Genomic DNA, 15,513 nt, shown 5'->3' with positions numbered 1-15,513 from the left:
GTGTGTTCATGGTTCTATACAGAACCTTTTTCTTTACCAAGGAACCCTTAAAGAAGCATCTTTTTAACTGTATACGGTTCTATATAGTACCAAAAAGGGTTCTGGTGTTGTTTACGATGTCAAGCTCTATATAGAACAATATACAACACATTCTCCATCAATCTAAAGAACGCTTTTACAACGCAAAGTGTTCTTTTAAGGTTTCGTGGAACTACTGAAGAACAATCTTGCTGTTTTTATTAACACAAAATACGTTTTAATAGGAACGTCCGCTGCCAAGCGCGCGCATAATGCTGAAGAAAAAAGGGTAAATGCGTGCGGTGTGACGTCACCGCTTTTTCATGTTGCATAAAACTGAAAACAAACAAACAAACAAACAAAAACGCTGAGAAACCACAGGCGCCCGTGTTGGCTGGTGTGCGTGAGAAACAGCAGCCTAAACATCAGAGCGCGAGCTGGAGTCGCGCGGCAGAGCTGATCCTATAGGAGCTGATGACGCTTATAGCTTATGTAACTCCGCGAGGAGCATCATGACCATAAAGCGCGAGACTGAAGGCCTGACGTCTGTGTTTGTGTTCTCTTTCTCTCACAGAGCAAACACAGCACTGCAGCTCACTGACAGAGGGTTCTGTTTAGAACCATGAGCTCTATGTAGAACCACTTGCATGCTTAAATAGTTCTCCGCATGGTGAAAGGGTTCTTCAGACTGATGGAGAATGTGTTGTATGCGGTTCTATACGGAACATTTTTGAAAAGGGTTCTATGTAGCACCAAAAATCGTTCTTCTATTGTTACAAGCTTGACTTCGTCACAACAGCAGAACCCTTTTCAAAAAGGTCCTATATAGAACCGTCTACAGCACATTCTCCATCAATCTGAAGAACGCTTTTACAATGCAAAGGGTTCTTTGTGTGTTCATGGTTCCACAGAGAACCATTTTCTTTACTAAGGAACCCCTATAGAACCATCTTTTTAAAAAGGTGTACATGGTTCTCTATAGCACCAAAATGGGTTCTGCTGATGTTTATGATGTCAAGCTTTCAAAGAGGTTCTATATAAAACCATATACAACACATTCTCCATCAATCTAAAGAACCATTTTACAATGCAAAGCGTTCTTTTAATGGATCATGGTTCTATATAGAACCGTTTTCTTTACTAATGAACCCCTATAGAACCATCTTTTTAAAAAGGTGTACATGGTTCTATATAGCACCAAAAAGGGTTCTGCTGTTGTTTATGAAGTCAAGCTTTCAAAAAGGTTCTATACAGAACCATATACGACACATTCTCCATCAATCTAAAGAACCATTTTACAATGCAAAGGGTTCTTTTAATGGATCATGGTTCTATATAGAACCGTTTTCTTTACTAAAGAACCCTTATAGAACCATCTTTTTAAAAAGGTGTACATGGTTCTATGTAGCACCAAAAAGGGTTCTGCTGTTGTTTACGAGGTTCTATATAGAACCATATACAGCACATTCTCCATCCATCTGAAGAACTACTTCACCATGCAGGGAAGCATTTAAGCATGAAATGGCTCTACATAGAACTCTTGGTTCTAAACAGAAGCACTGTTTTATTAAAGAACATTTTTTAAGACTGTAGTGTAAATTTTCTTTTCCACTCTCGCGCATTCATAATGTACAGCGCGCGCGCGCATTCTCGCGCGTTTTCTCCCTGCCACCGGGGATTACATAACATTTCACCTTCAGAGGGCAACGAGCAGCGCGCGAGGAGGAAGTGACAGTGAGACATGAGAAGAACCCTCAAGTCTCCTTTAATGACATCAGGTTCCTAAAGGAACTCACACATCGAGGGTTTAAAGGGCCGTATCACCGAAAACAGAATCCTACCAGACGGAGCAAAGCTTCAGAGCCGTTCACTGACCAGTCCGCACGCGGAAACTGACCACTTTCAATTCTGTTTTCGTGATGTCACAAAAACTAGCACATCTAAATACCGCCGCTTGGCCTACAGTGAAGTTACAAGAAGTGTTTCAGCCTGAACTGCTCTCTGAAGAAGGGCAGCCAATCAGAACAGAGCTCATTTACATATAGGACATATGTAATATATTTTACACGCACTTCAACAAAAACAGCATTTCTTAGGAATAAATTAAGGGTGGTCGTGTAAAGTGGTCGCGTTTACAGTGAATCAGGGCTGTTTTTTGGTACATAGAACCGCACAAACGTCATAAGGAGGAGAAATAAACTGGCCCAAAAATGTGCGATATGGGCCCTTTAATGGAAAAAGACACGGCAGCTTCATAACGTAACGAAAAAAATATGAAAATTAAAAACGCCCCCAACATTAAAGCGGACACTGAGCTGATCGGCTGAAATAATAATGAGCGCACAGAGCTGAGTGTGCACGAGAGTCAACCCCTCCCCCCACTACACTAAAGCACTACTGTAAGACGAATTTAATGACTTAATCAACAATTTAACAAGAAAAAATATTAATAATGAAAAGCAAAATGAATAAAAGGGCTGATCATCCTGGAGAAGAGCAGCAATAAACCGCTCTGCTATGTTAAACATTATATATATATGTATATATATATATATATATATATATATAAACTCCTAAAAAAATATGGTTCTTCGAAGGTTCTTTAGCAAGGTCAATGGCTCTCTTTAGAACCATGAGTTCTATATGGAAGCATTTCTCTCTACTGTATCTATCTCTATTTCTCTAGCATCCATTGTTACAAGCTTGAAGAACCCCTTTTGGTACCATATAGAACCATATACAATACATTCAATCATAATCTGACGAACCATGCAAATGGTTCTTCAAGGGTTCTTTAGCACAGAAGATGGTTTTATGTATAACCATGAACACTCAAAGAACGCTTTGCATGCTTAAATCGTTCTTTGCATGGTGCAAATGGTTCTTCAGATTGATGGAGAATGTGTTGCATATGGGTCTACACAGAACCTTTCTAATAATGGTTCTATTTAGCACCAGAAAGGGTTCTGCTACGATGTCAAGTTTGTAACAGTAGCAAAGCCCTTATGTTTAGAGTCATACACAACACATTCTCCATCAGTCTGAAGAACGTTTTCACTATGCGAAGAACCCTTTAAGCATGAAATGGTCTATACAGAACCAATGTCTTTACTAAAGAACCTTCTGTTCTAGTGTATATATATACACGCGTCACTCACTGTGTTTATGTGTATATTATAATATTATACAGCCTGTAAGAACAGGACTTTTCCCCAGATTAGATGATGTAAATGATGAGTCACTGTAAATGCACAGATTCTCAGAGCGTTTCTGATTGGTCAGTTTTATATTTTTCAGTGCACTTCGGTAAATTAAATTATGACGTGTTTTTTTCGCTCAGCTGATGAAGTCCGCCGCCGTGTCCAGCAGCTCCGTCATCAGGCTCGCGCCGCGCTCGGCCGCCTCTGTGGCGCGCGCTATCAGCCAGCGCACCAGCTCTCCGCAGGCGCTGACGTCACCGAGAAGGCTGTCCGCCGTTGGCAAGAAGCTGAGCGCGGGAGCGCATGCGCACGCGCACAGCAGCAGCAGCGGCAGCAGCAGCAGCGCGAGTCTCCACAGCGCGCGCGAGAAGCTGCCGGTGGGGTTCGAGGCGGGGTGAGGGGAGGAGCTCCGGAGAAGCGCGCCGCCCTCGTGCGGTCCGCGCAGCGCGTCCAGGTCTCCGAGCCGCACGCGGTCCCACTCGGCGACGTCGAAGGCGGGCACGAGCGGCTGAGCGCCGTCCGGGTCCCAGTCCGCGTCCGCGCGCGCCGACAGCAGCAGCGGCGCGTTGTCGTCGATCGCGCGCAGCGCCTCGCGGAAGTCCTGCATGCGCTGCAGAAAGGCGAGCGGCTCGGAGAGCGCGCGCAGTGACTCGGCCACGCGCAGCGCGCGCCGCCGCTCCTCCAGCGCCGCGCGCAGCCGCCCGATCTCCGGGTCGTAGCTCTGCATCACCGCGAGCTTCAGCGCCTCGAAGTCCGCCGCGATCTCGGCGCGCTTGTGCTCGAGAGCGCGCGCCGCCCGCTCCAGGTAGTCGGCGCCGCGCTCCGCGTCGCGCGATACCGCTTGCAGCGCGCGCCGGCGCGCCGCCTCCAGGGCGTCCAGCCGCGCGAGCGCCGCCTCCGTGCCGGGCCAGCGCTCGGCGCCGCGCAGCAGTTCCTCGAAGGCGGCGCGCTCGCGCTCGTGCGCCTCGTCCAGCGCGCACAGCCGGTGGCCGCGGTGCTCGCGCGCCGTGGCGCAGAAGCCGCAGATGAGGCGCAGGTCCGTGGCGCAGAAGATGTTGAGCGGCTGGTCGCGGTGCGCGCGGCACGAGGGCGGCAGATGCGGAGCCGAAGGAACCGCCGGTGGAGGTGGAGGCGACGACGTCGTCATCATCATCCCGGGTAGCGCGCGGATCTCGCCGTACTTCTCCACGACGCTCCGCAGCGCGTAGTTCACCTGCAGGCTCGCCAGACAGTCGCGCGCAGTCTCTTTACGGCACGTGGGGCACTTGAACGGAGACGGCTGCCTCCTCCGGTTCCCGCCGCCGTCGTCCAGCGCGCCCTCGAGGCACCGGCGGCAGAAGCTGTGAGAGCACGGCAGCACGCGCGGGTCATCGAACAGGCAGCAGCAGATCGGGCACGTGAGGTCCTCCTCCAGCAGCTCCATGGCGGCGGCGCGCGAGCTGCAACGGGAGAGCACGGGAGAGAGCGTGAAAACGTGCCATACTGACACGAGGGCGAGAGAGAGAGAGAGGAGAGAGAGAGAGAGAGAGAGAGATCGATGCCTAACTCGCGCGCAATCCCTCGTGCTCATCATCGCGCTCTGACAGAGCATCCCCTCGCGCGCGCCAAAACCTATTCAGTAAGTTAAAAACGTAAAACGTTCACGCGCGAGAGCCGTGACATCTGTGTTTACGCGCGTGAACAGCTGAGTGAGATCCCTCTCGAAAGCATCTGTCCGACTTTTAGCGGCACGAGACGACGTCCGCAACACGTAAACAACATCAGCAGCAGCAGTGGCGGCGCCGGTAACGAGCTCGCGAGCGGAGGATGAGTTTCGTTTTACGCGCTCGTCCTGCCAAAACCGCCGAAAACGAATAACACCGCCAGCTAACCCTCACGCGCCCCCCTCACCTGCACGGTTCGTTGCGTGTGCTGTTCGTCCGACCCGTCCGGTCCGGTCCCGGTACCGGTGACGGTTTATGGCGGGAATCCGCAGGACAGACAGCAGCGAGCATCAGCAGCTGGACCAAACAGCCCCCCCCTCCCTCCTCCCCCTTCCCCCTCACCCCCTCACCCCCCACCCCAACCCAACATACATTCACACGCGCTCACCAGCTGCTCGCTCGAGGCGCACTGGGCGACGCAATCGCTGCGCTTGTTGCTGTGCAGACTTCGCGCTTTCCAGTCGGGGCAAACCTTTAACCGTTTCGGCTCTACACGCGTACGATCCCGAGTGTTTAACGCGCGCGCACGCGCACGCACCGTAAAGGCTTAAAAATACGTCGCCAGATTCCCGTTCGCCAGTTTCATGTTCGAATTTTCCCGTTCCACCTTAAATGGTGCAGCAGTTACGTTCTGGCGCCACATGCCTCAGGCGCCAGAACGTAACTGCTACCCCATTTAAGGTGGAACGGAAAAATTCGCACATGAAGCCAACTTTACCCTCGTCCGCCCCCCCCCCTTCGTTTTTCACCCAGCGCGATGTAAACGCAGACGGTCCCTTGGCTCCGCCGGTTGGCTGTTGCTATGCAAAACATCACAACGTGAGAAGCCCCGTGCGCTCGCACGCACCGAGCCCTCCGCTGATCACCGCGCGCCCCTCGTTTCATCACTTCCACATTAATCGGTCTTTAATTGGCGCTACGAGTTCAGTCACGAGACGCTGGGCTCGCGCTGCTGTTCCTCTATTTAACTGCCACATCACAAAAATCTTTTTTCCTTTTTTCCTCTCTGCAGATCTAAACTTTGTAGCTCCCTATAAACAGAACCCCATCCCCTCCTCCCACCCTCCGGTTTGTGCTCGTGCCAGCTGATGGCATCGATAACCCAATAAGCTCCAGCGTGTCACGTGTGACAGTTTATTTTGACCTCATTTTTTTTCTTCCCCTGTTTCCATGCCATCAGTAAGCGCGCGCTTCCGCTGATTGGTCCAAACCCGTGGAGGAAAAGCGCGTGCTTGGGCCGCTGGGGGCGCTGTGGCGCGGCGTTTTGTTCCACGGATACACTTTTTTTTTTTAGCCCTCCATCCGCACTGAGGCTTAAACTAGACACTCTTAAAGGGGAACTCCACCAAAATTTGTACATAATTAAATGCTTGTTCGGAGTGGTTTGGTGTGGCGGCTCCATTCTAGAGAAACGTCTTCACAGTGGTGGTGATAGGAACCAGACGTCCACCTGAGCAGGTTAAATACACGCTGCCTGATGTCTGAGACACTGTTTTATGATTTGAATCCATTTATTTTAATCCGTTCACGGCGGAGGGGTACATGAATGGCGTTGTGAGGCAAAATAGTCCCCAAAGAAAACTTATTTTTTCAGATTTATGACTGTTTTACCATCATCAACATTACATATAAAACTCAGAAGACTCGTGTAGGTTTACTGGTGGTTTTGGATGGTAAATAAAATGTCTATATTTGTGTTGTAGTCATGGCGACCCCTGGTTCCCATCACCACCACTGTAAAGACATCTGAACCATTCACTGAATTATTCAGAAATTCTTAAACTCCCCTTCAAAAAGATGGTTGTTCCAGGGTTCTTTAGTAAAAACAATGGTTCTGTTTAGTACCATGAGTTCTATATCGAAGCACTGGCATGCTTAAATGGTTCTTTGCATGGTGAAATGGTTCTTCAGACTGATGGGAGTTTCTCAGTCTTGCTGGGTATTTCACACACTGGACTGTTCCATGTTGTTATGTGATGACACAACTGTGTAAAGACTGACTGATATGAACAAGACAACAAAGCAATGACCTACATTACGTAAAGGAGGTCCTTCAGCGTGATTTTCGGGTGTTTAGAAGATCAAATAAAGTGCAGCATAAAAACACATAAAGAAGGAATATAGCAAAAAAGTTTACTCGCTACGCTCACTAAGCTAGGTTTGGTACAGACAGCTCCACTGTTGGAGTAATTACACACACACATACACACACACACTTTCTAAGACGCTTATCCTTCTGGGTCACTGGGGGGAGCTGGAGCCTGTCCCAGCGGTCATTGGGCGGAAGGCAGGAAACACCCTGGACAGGTCACCAGTCCATTGCAGGGCAGAGTAATTAATCAAAAAAATGCATTTGTTCACATTATTGACTACCTTTCTGGAAATGTAATGGATTACATTAATTACTATGTGTTGGAAAAATAATAAGAACACTCAAATCACCCTTTGCAGGGTTAAAGGGTTCTTTGCATCATGAAAAGATTGATGGAAAATGTGCTATAGATGGCTTTAGATTCTACATAGAACGTTTTTGAAAATGGTTCTCTTTTTTTTACTATATATTTGCTATTTAGAACCCTTTTTAAAAACGTTCTATATAGAATCATCTGTAGCACATTAATGCACATTTACTATCAATCTGAAGAACCATTCAAACATGCATAGGGTTCTTTAAGTGTTCATGGTTTTATATATAGAGGACCATTTTCTTTGCTAAAGAACGCTTGAAGAACCGTTTTCAAGAGTGAAGTGTTCAAAAAGATCATATAAGGGAATCTTCCATCGCTCCATATTACACCATTAGACTGGCTTTAACCGAAACAGTGTAATTATTATTGTTATTATTATTATTATTATTATTATTATCATTATTATTACTGTTATTTCAAGACACCATCAGTCAACCGTGTACTGTAAATAACACTAATGTAAATACAAACATCACAGTACTTACAGTATTACACAACAGTACAAGCCTGACATTGTGAACAATAGAAGAACCTTTTTTGGTGCTATCTGGAACCATTTTCAAAAAGGTTTATATAGGACCATATATAACACATTCTCCACCAATCAGGAGAACCATTTCACCATGCAGAGAACCATTTAAGTTTGCAAATGGTTTTTCGAGTGTTAACGGTTCTACATAGAACCAGTGTCTTTACTAAAGAACCCTTGAAGAACCATGAGTGTAAATTTAAACCAATTTAAGGTCATCAACTGAAAATGTTATTTCTTTTTACTATACGTGCTGATTGGTTAGCATCACTGCTACGGACTGCTGATAGGTTAGCATTACTGCTACTGAGTACTGATTGGTTAGCATTACTGCTACTGAGTGCTGATTGGTCATGAGCCGATCAGCTGATTGGCTGAGTGAAGCTGTTCACACTACCTGACGTCATGAACGTACATGAGGCGCCCTTATAAACTCCTATAACTGGAGTTTAAAAGCGCTCAGATGTATGAAAGCGATATCAAAATGTTTAATGCTGTTTTGTGTTCAGGAACTGAAAGGATTCTTCTGTATAAAAAGTGTTCAAGCACTCAAATGGCCCATATGAACCCATTCTATTTGGACTCGATCACGTGCGCCCTCTAGAGTTTGACAAACAAGGAACATCTTACTGAGTGGCAGTTCTCCTCACTGCACATTCTCTCATTACTAGCCAATCACAGCGCAGGAGAGGGGCTCATAATAGCCAAACACAGCGCAGGAGAGGGACTCATAATAGCCAATCACAGCGCAGGAGAGGGACTCGTAATAGCCAATAACAGTGCAGGAGAGAGGCTCCAACTAGCCAATCACAGCGCAGGAGAGGGACTCGTAATAGGCAATAACAGTGCAGGAGAGAGGCTCCTACTAGCCAATCACAGAGCAGGACAGGGGCTGCTACTAGCCAATCACAGCGGCGTTTTCCCGAAAACAGGTGTGAAATGAAACCGCTTTCCTGCACTGATTGAAGTTCCGCTTGACTCCGGCGCTGTAATGGCTGCAGTGTTTACGTGTTGTCTGGGCTGCTGCGGCGATGGAGCTTCGGGCCAGATACCCCTCAAAGAGATGCCCATTGTCCAGCTCGACACGCACCACATGGGTGAGAACACAGAGCAGCTAGCGAGTCGTACAGACCGCCGGGAAAAAGGGTTTTTTAGCTTATGAAGCGGACTGAGAGATACAGCTACCGGGCGAGTCAGGCAGCAACAATAGCAAATATAACCTAAGTTAGCTAGCTGGCTAACGCTGGTTAGCTGTCCTGCTGGCTGAGCTGACTGATCTGTCGTGGTAGCTCAGTGCGAGTGTTAAAGGCGAGTCTACTGTTTTATCTGTGGCGTCATATTAAGCCATAGTCTGTTAGGTTAGCTTGTTAAGCAGTGCTTTGCTATCCTGGCTGTTATGTCTGCTGAACAGATTGCGATCTAAAGATCCTCATCTCATAAACAAGCGCGCTTTTCCATGTTCAGTTAGCTGTATAGGCTATATAGCCAACTCTGCGTGTCTGGTGTGATACGTACCGATTTAAATCAGTCAGCTCTGGCTGTGTGGCGGTCGAGTTCAGCTGGGCTTTTGCTTTTGCTTTTCCAGGGACGGATGTGGTCATAGTGAAAAGTGGGAGGCGGATATGTGGGACTGGAGCCTGCCTCGCCAACGCCCCTCTACACCAGAACAAGAGCTACTTTGAGTTCAAAATCCAGTCAACGGGTAAGCAAGAAGGACCGTTAGGACCAGTAAGGAGTGCACAGTGTCCAGAGGTTTGCAGACACCTGCTGTCCTGTTCTATTCGGCCTTTCCTCTGAAATCAGGAGTATTAACAGGGTGTTTGTTCATCTGTGCTGAAGTAACTGCCTCTACTCTTCTGAGAAGACTTTACACTACACACAGATGGCTCTGCAAGGGTTCTTTAGTAAAAGGAATGGTTCTATATAGAACCATTTGCATGCTTAAGTCGTGCTTTGCATGGTGAAATCGTTCTTCAGATTGATCGAGAGTTTGCTATATATAGTTCTGTATAGAATCTGATTGATAATGGTTCTGTGTAGCGCCAATAAAAAGCTTCTTGTGTTAAGGAGGGCACTCTAAAACACGTAAAGGGGTCTTCTACCAATTTATTCAACATTTCTGTATTATTAAATGGTTAAAATGTCATTCAGAGTTGTTTGATTTGAAATGAAATGCTCTGTTCTTACAAAACGTGCTTACCCAGTCAGATGAGTTCACAGTGGCGGCGATAGGAACCAGACGTCTGAAGACGTCTAAAGGCTCCCCCCACAGAAAGTTATCACATGAAATGGTTATGAATAAGTTTTGAAAACAGTTTTGGCCTAAAATATATTTTTAAAACTACGTTAATTGCGGAGAGAGAGAGGCAGGGAGGTTGTCCGTGAAGACAGATTTCACATTTATGACTATTTTTCCATCATCAACATTATATATCAAAACTCAGATGACTCGTGTAGGTTCACTGGTGGTTTTGGATGGTAAATAAAATGGCTATATTTGTGTTGTAGTCATGGTGACCTCTGGTTCCTATCACCACCACTGTGAAATCTGAGGCTGTAATTTTCTCTACAGTGAACCACGGTTTTGCATGAAACCACTCTGAATGACTTTGTTTACATGTCATTGGTGTAATTATGCAAAAATGGCTGCTTAAACGTTATTAAAAATAAGCATGGTGTGGCTTACTGTAGTGAAAAGATGACATAGGAAAAAATTCCTGGCCTTAATAAACACTGGTCATAAACACCGTCCACTGCTAGAAAAACACAATGCAGAGAGAGTTTTTATATTTTACAACATTAAACACAATTTTTCATAATTTCTGAATAATTCCGTTCTTTCGTCATTCAGAGTGGTTTGATGGGAAAGAGTTAATTGTAGAAAAACTTACAGACTCAGATCTCTTTACAGTGGTGCTCATAGGAACCAGGGGTCACCATGTCTACAACACAAACATAAACATTTTATTTACTATCCAAAACCACCAGTGAACCTACATGTGTCTTTTGGGGTTTGATATGTAATGTTGATGATGGTAAAATTTCGCATAGATCTGGAAAAAAAAATCTTTGGTGATAATTTTGCCTCATAGCACCCTGTTTATAACTCTCCACCATGCATTGATTTAAAAAATGTGGCTTTTCAAAACTGTTGTAAAACAATGGCCTAAACATCAGGCAGTGCATTCATAACCATTCCATGTAATAACCTTTTGTGTGGACGTCTGGTTCCTGTCACTACCACTGTGAACAATTCTGACTCTAAATTTTAGAGCATTTCACATCAAATCGAAAATCAAATAGGCTTTAATGGAGAGGAGAAAGCCTAACATGAAACTTTACAAGCTTATGAGATCGTCCTTTTGGCAATAAGTCATGTTTATCACCAATAGTATATGAGAGAAATCTGGTGCTTCTGGGTTGTTGTTTTATCACATTAAGCCACATTAAGTTTTCTCCTTATAATGGGTTTCAGTGAAGGGAAAAAGCTTGTAAATATAAAAATGATTGCTTTTTCTTTGGATGACAGTTTTGTTCTCTGGCTATGAGACAGTGTTTATCATCAGTATTATGTGAGAGATTTTGGTTTTCCCAGGTCACTGTTTTAGTATGTTAAGCCACGTTTAGCTTCATAGTGTCCCATCAAAGGCAGTTCTACATTTCAGAGCAGTTTAGAGATACAGTACTGTGCAAGTCAAGACAATTGTTTAAAACTATTGATCTGGGCATTATGTTTGTTTTTGCCAGTTAAAAAATGCAACATAACAGTAGAATTAATGCAAGTACTCATAACTACAGTGAAACATACGAATGTCTTGGTTTCAGGAAAGTTATTAATATGTGGTTGAGAAGAATACAGTTAGAAGAACACAGGTTTGGTTCCTGACTTCACACTGCACTCCACCCATCACATGGATATTGTTAAATTCCATCATGGATGGATTAGATAGACCAGGTTTTGGATAGTATCTGTAAATACTGGACTTCCTTGAGGAGAGCTTTGGAAATGGTCAAACTAACACACTTAAAACTAGTCAAACTGATCACAGCGTATTGTTTATTTATTTCAGTTTATTCTGATGTAAATAATGCTTACTTGCCAGATAAACAGCTTTTCAGATCATATTTTTGACACTTGAATAATGAGTATTACTGTGTAAAAGTTGTGTTTATATTGGTGCTGATGTGTTGATTCCTGCTTCTTGTGTAGGTGTGTGGGGAGTAGGTGTGGCCACTCAGAAGGTGAATCTGAACCAGGTGCCTTTGGGTCGGGACAGTCACAGTTTGGTCCTCAGACACGACGGCTCAGTCTACCACAACAACGAAGAGAAGAACCGCCTACCAGCCAACAGTCTGCCTCAGGAGGGAGATGTTGTGGTGAGATTTTGCCAGGGGGGCAATAGCTGATTAACTGCTATATTGGTTTAACATGGGGAGGTGCTGCAATGTATTTAGTTCCAGAGCATCTGTGATGTTGATCGTGTCTGAATCAGCCATGTCAGTACGTTTTTTTGGACTGCGCTCATATCTTACCTGCTGTAAAAGGATCTATAGAAACTATCTATAGAAATAACCCCAAGTTATATTAATTATGCAGGTTGTCATATTGGTAAATATTCCATCATATCTGGTGGGAGAGCAGATTTTATGTTTTTCTTAAAGGATAATTCCACCAGTTTCTCCAAAATTAAACATTTCCCAGTGGTAGTGATAGGAACCAGACGTCCTCCTCACAGAGGATGATTCATTTCTGTAGTCAAGGTTCAAAAGTCATGGTATGGGATAATAACTAAAGCATGATTCCAATCACCTGTTGGCATCACCCGTTTCAAATCACAATATTTATTTTACCTCATTAGTAGCCCTAAATTATGCCTGTCCCACTTTTTTGGAATGTGTTGCAGGCCTGAATGGCAGGAATGGATGTATATTTACAAATGAAAAGAAGTTGATCAGACAAAACATGAAACATCTTGTGTTTGTACGGTCAGCAATGAAATACGAGTCAAAGTAATTTTTTTAAATCACTACTTTCTTTTTTTAATTTGCATTTTTCATACTTTCCCAACTTTTTGATTTGGGGTTGTATGATTTCTTACACTAGTTCTGGTAAAATATTGTTGGTTGTTCTTGATAGAACTGAACCTGAGTGTGCTGTTTTTTATTCCATTCATGCCATTAAACTTTCCCTTTTTTTGTATGTGTGTCCTTCAGGGTTTAACCTACGACCATGTGGAACTGAACCTGTATCTGAATGGGAAGAACATGCAGTGTCCAGCTTCGGGCATTCGAGGCACTGTGTTCCCTGTAGTTTACGGTCAGTTCTTTATTTTGTTTGACCTTTATTTAACCTTAGCTGGATAGCTGGAGCCTACAGATTTATTTAGCTAGACTAGCATTTGTCTGTAGTTAGAAGTCCATGAATGATATAATATTTCGCTGCTGTCAGAACAAAACCTTGTATCTCCAAAATGGTAGCTTTACAGGAGAAGGAAAAAACTTTACTTTTAATGTAAGTCAATGGAACCAGACTTTTTTCCAAATCATTTTGGGCTGTTTCTTTTGCTCCATTCATCATGTAATTTAAATACAATATAAATGACTACAGACATTTTAAATTATGTCAAAAACTGAAAAACATCAAAAGTGGAGATGTGTGTGTGTGTGTGTGTGTGTGTGTATGTTTTATATTTATATATATATATATATATATATATATATATATATATATATAAAATCACCCACAAGGGTTTTTCTGTTGTTACAGGCTTGACATCATAAACATAAAACCCTTTTGGGTGCTATATAGAACCATCTGCAGCACATTCTCCATCAGTCTGAAGAACCCTTTAATCATGCAAAGGGTTCTTGGAGTGTTCATGGTTACATAGAACCATTTTCATTACTAAAGAACCCTTTAAGAACCATCTTAGAGAACCTTTAAAGGACCTTCTTTTTTGAGACTAGATGATGAATCTGAAGGTGTGATTTTCTCTGTTGCAGTGGACGACAGCGCAATCTTAGACTGCCAGTTCAGTGACTTCTACCACACGCCTCCTCAAGGCTTCGAGAAGATCCTGTTTGAACAGCAGATCTTTTGAAGCACCTGCTCCGGTGGGCTTGAGTGGAGCGATGATGTTGGAAAGGATGTTAATGCTCTTCTGACTTTTTGCCATTTTTGCATCTGCCTTCTCTGTTGCTGCTGCCATCATCTATGGGAGACAAGCCAATTTAGTGTGTGTGTGTGTGTGTGTGTGTGTGTGTGTGTGTGTGTGTGTGTGTGTGTGTGTGTGTATGTGAGCGTGTGGGGAAATTATCACTACAGCGGTGAAAATGGTGAAAACACTATCGGATGTCTGTTACATGACAGCGCCAAATGAACGTGTTATTTAATTTTTATTTAATATAGCGTATATCATAATTTTGTACCCTAATCTGTTTTATTTTGCATGTTTCTTTGATTTAAGTTGCCAGAGTCTTTCATTTCATTTTATTGTTTTATTTTATTTTTTTTACAAAATATTTCATTTTCAAATACTACAGTAAGAGAACAGAAACTGACATATTCTCTGATAAAGCTGGTTTTAGAAAATCATGAATGTTAAAATGGCTTGTTTTTGTTTGCACTGTTTACATGTAATCATTGAAATTTGAACCAAATTTACTTCTATCTTGTCACAAATGTGAATAAAAATTATCTCTATATATGTGTGGAAGCATTTTGTATATACAGTATTGGTCCTATATAAGCACCCAAACATTTCCGCGTCATCTCTATGACCATTTTCCAACTTCTCTTTATCTCTTAAAACAGAACAGTCTGGTAATATACACTGATATATGTAAATAAGCTCACTTCTGATTGGCACTCCCTGTAACTTCAGTGTGAATGGGCAGGGACAACTGCTATAGGTGAATACATGTAAATGTGATGTTTTTGTGACCTCACAAAAACTGAATTTGAAACAGGCTGTCTTAGATTCCATATATGGACTGTGTGGAGTGAGGAGTGAACTTTTTTTTTTCTAGCAATGTTTATATACTACATCAAACTCTTCAAAACAATGAATGAAATTTGGTTTTCCATGATATGGGCTCTTCAATGTAGAGAGCTGGATGGTACAGTTCTGCTAAAAACTGGGTCCAACCTGTGTCCAGTAAACTGCTGTTAAGTATTAAGACGTGTCCATTAACTTACTACTAATATATTAACCCAGATAGTTCTCTTATTTCGTTATGTTAGTCCATCTAGCAAAGTACATAATAAGTGTGCTGTTTAGTGAGACATTAGTGGCGTGGGCTGAAATTACAATAAAAGTCGTTTATGATTAACTATTATAAAAACAACAGTCTCTATAGTGAACCATTTCACATCAAACCACTCTGAATGACTCTGTTTACATCTCAAGGACAGAATTATTGAGAAATTTTGAAAAGTCGGTGGAGCTCCCCTTTAAACCAATGTAGCCAAAAGTCAGATTAAATGCCAGTTATTGTATGAAAATGATATTTGCGCTCAATACGTTTTTAAAATACCAGATCTGTTCAGTGCTATGGACGACAGAAAGAGGTTCTAACATTTATTCCACACAGTG

The 15,513-nt window shown here is 43.5% G+C and overlaps 2 protein-coding genes across 6 annotated transcripts in view; one reads left to right on the top strand and one right to left on the bottom strand.

Moving 5' to 3' along the window:
- trim13 (tripartite motif containing 13) overlaps positions 1–9,503 on the bottom strand; it is a 21,472-nt gene extending 11,969 nt beyond the window's left edge. For 2 of the 5 annotated variants that reach the window (XR_005007335.1, XR_005007336.1), the window contains exon 1: positions 5,109–5,243. Coding sequence is in view for 1 of the 5 variants with exons in the window: in XM_036571998.1 (XP_036427891.1) it covers positions 3,355–4,641 (1,287 nt within the window). In the remaining 4 variants the exon portion in view is untranslated. Of the gene's footprint in view, positions 1–2,536; positions 4,658–5,108; positions 5,244–9,433 lie in introns of those variants that run through there. The other 3 variants (XM_036571998.1, XR_005007334.1, XR_005007331.1) reach the window with 3 other exon arrangements.
- On the top strand, positions 8,875–14,623 carry spryd7b (SPRY domain containing 7b). Its single transcript, XM_036572025.1, has 5 exons — positions 8,875–9,015; positions 9,504–9,620; positions 12,129–12,295; positions 13,133–13,235; positions 13,922–14,623. The coding sequence occupies exons 1-5, from the start codon at positions 8,910–8,912 to the stop codon at positions 14,017–14,019; spliced, it is 591 nt and encodes a 196-aa protein (XP_036427918.1). The 5' UTR covers positions 8,875–8,909; the 3' UTR covers positions 14,020–14,623.
- Positions 14,624–15,513: the final 890 nt, after the last annotated feature.

Source organism: Colossoma macropomum, unplaced genomic scaffold (genome assembly GCF_904425465.1).
Source record: "Colossoma macropomum unplaced genomic scaffold, Colossoma_macropomum, whole genome shotgun sequence".
In the NCBI taxonomy this organism is placed as follows: Eukaryota; Metazoa; Chordata; class Actinopteri; order Characiformes; family Serrasalmidae; genus Colossoma; species Colossoma macropomum.
This window is presented reverse-complemented; position numbering and strand designations above follow the sequence as displayed.

What these genes read in the sequence shown, in the direction of transcription:
- spryd7b (XM_036572025.1), top strand. Translation starts at nt 8,910, where the DNA reads ATGGCTGCAGTGTTTACGTGTTGTCTGGGCTGCTGCGGCGATGGAGCT. An exon ending in CTCAGGAGGGAGATGTTGTG is followed by an intron (nt 12,296 to 13,132) that starts GTGAGATTTTGC and finishes TGTGTCCTTCAG; the next exon opens with GGTTTAACCTACGACCATGT. An exon ending in TGTGTTCCCTGTAGTTTACG is followed by an intron (nt 13,236 to 13,921) that starts GTCAGTTCTTTA and finishes TCTCTGTTGCAG; the next exon opens with TGGACGACAGCGCAATCTTA.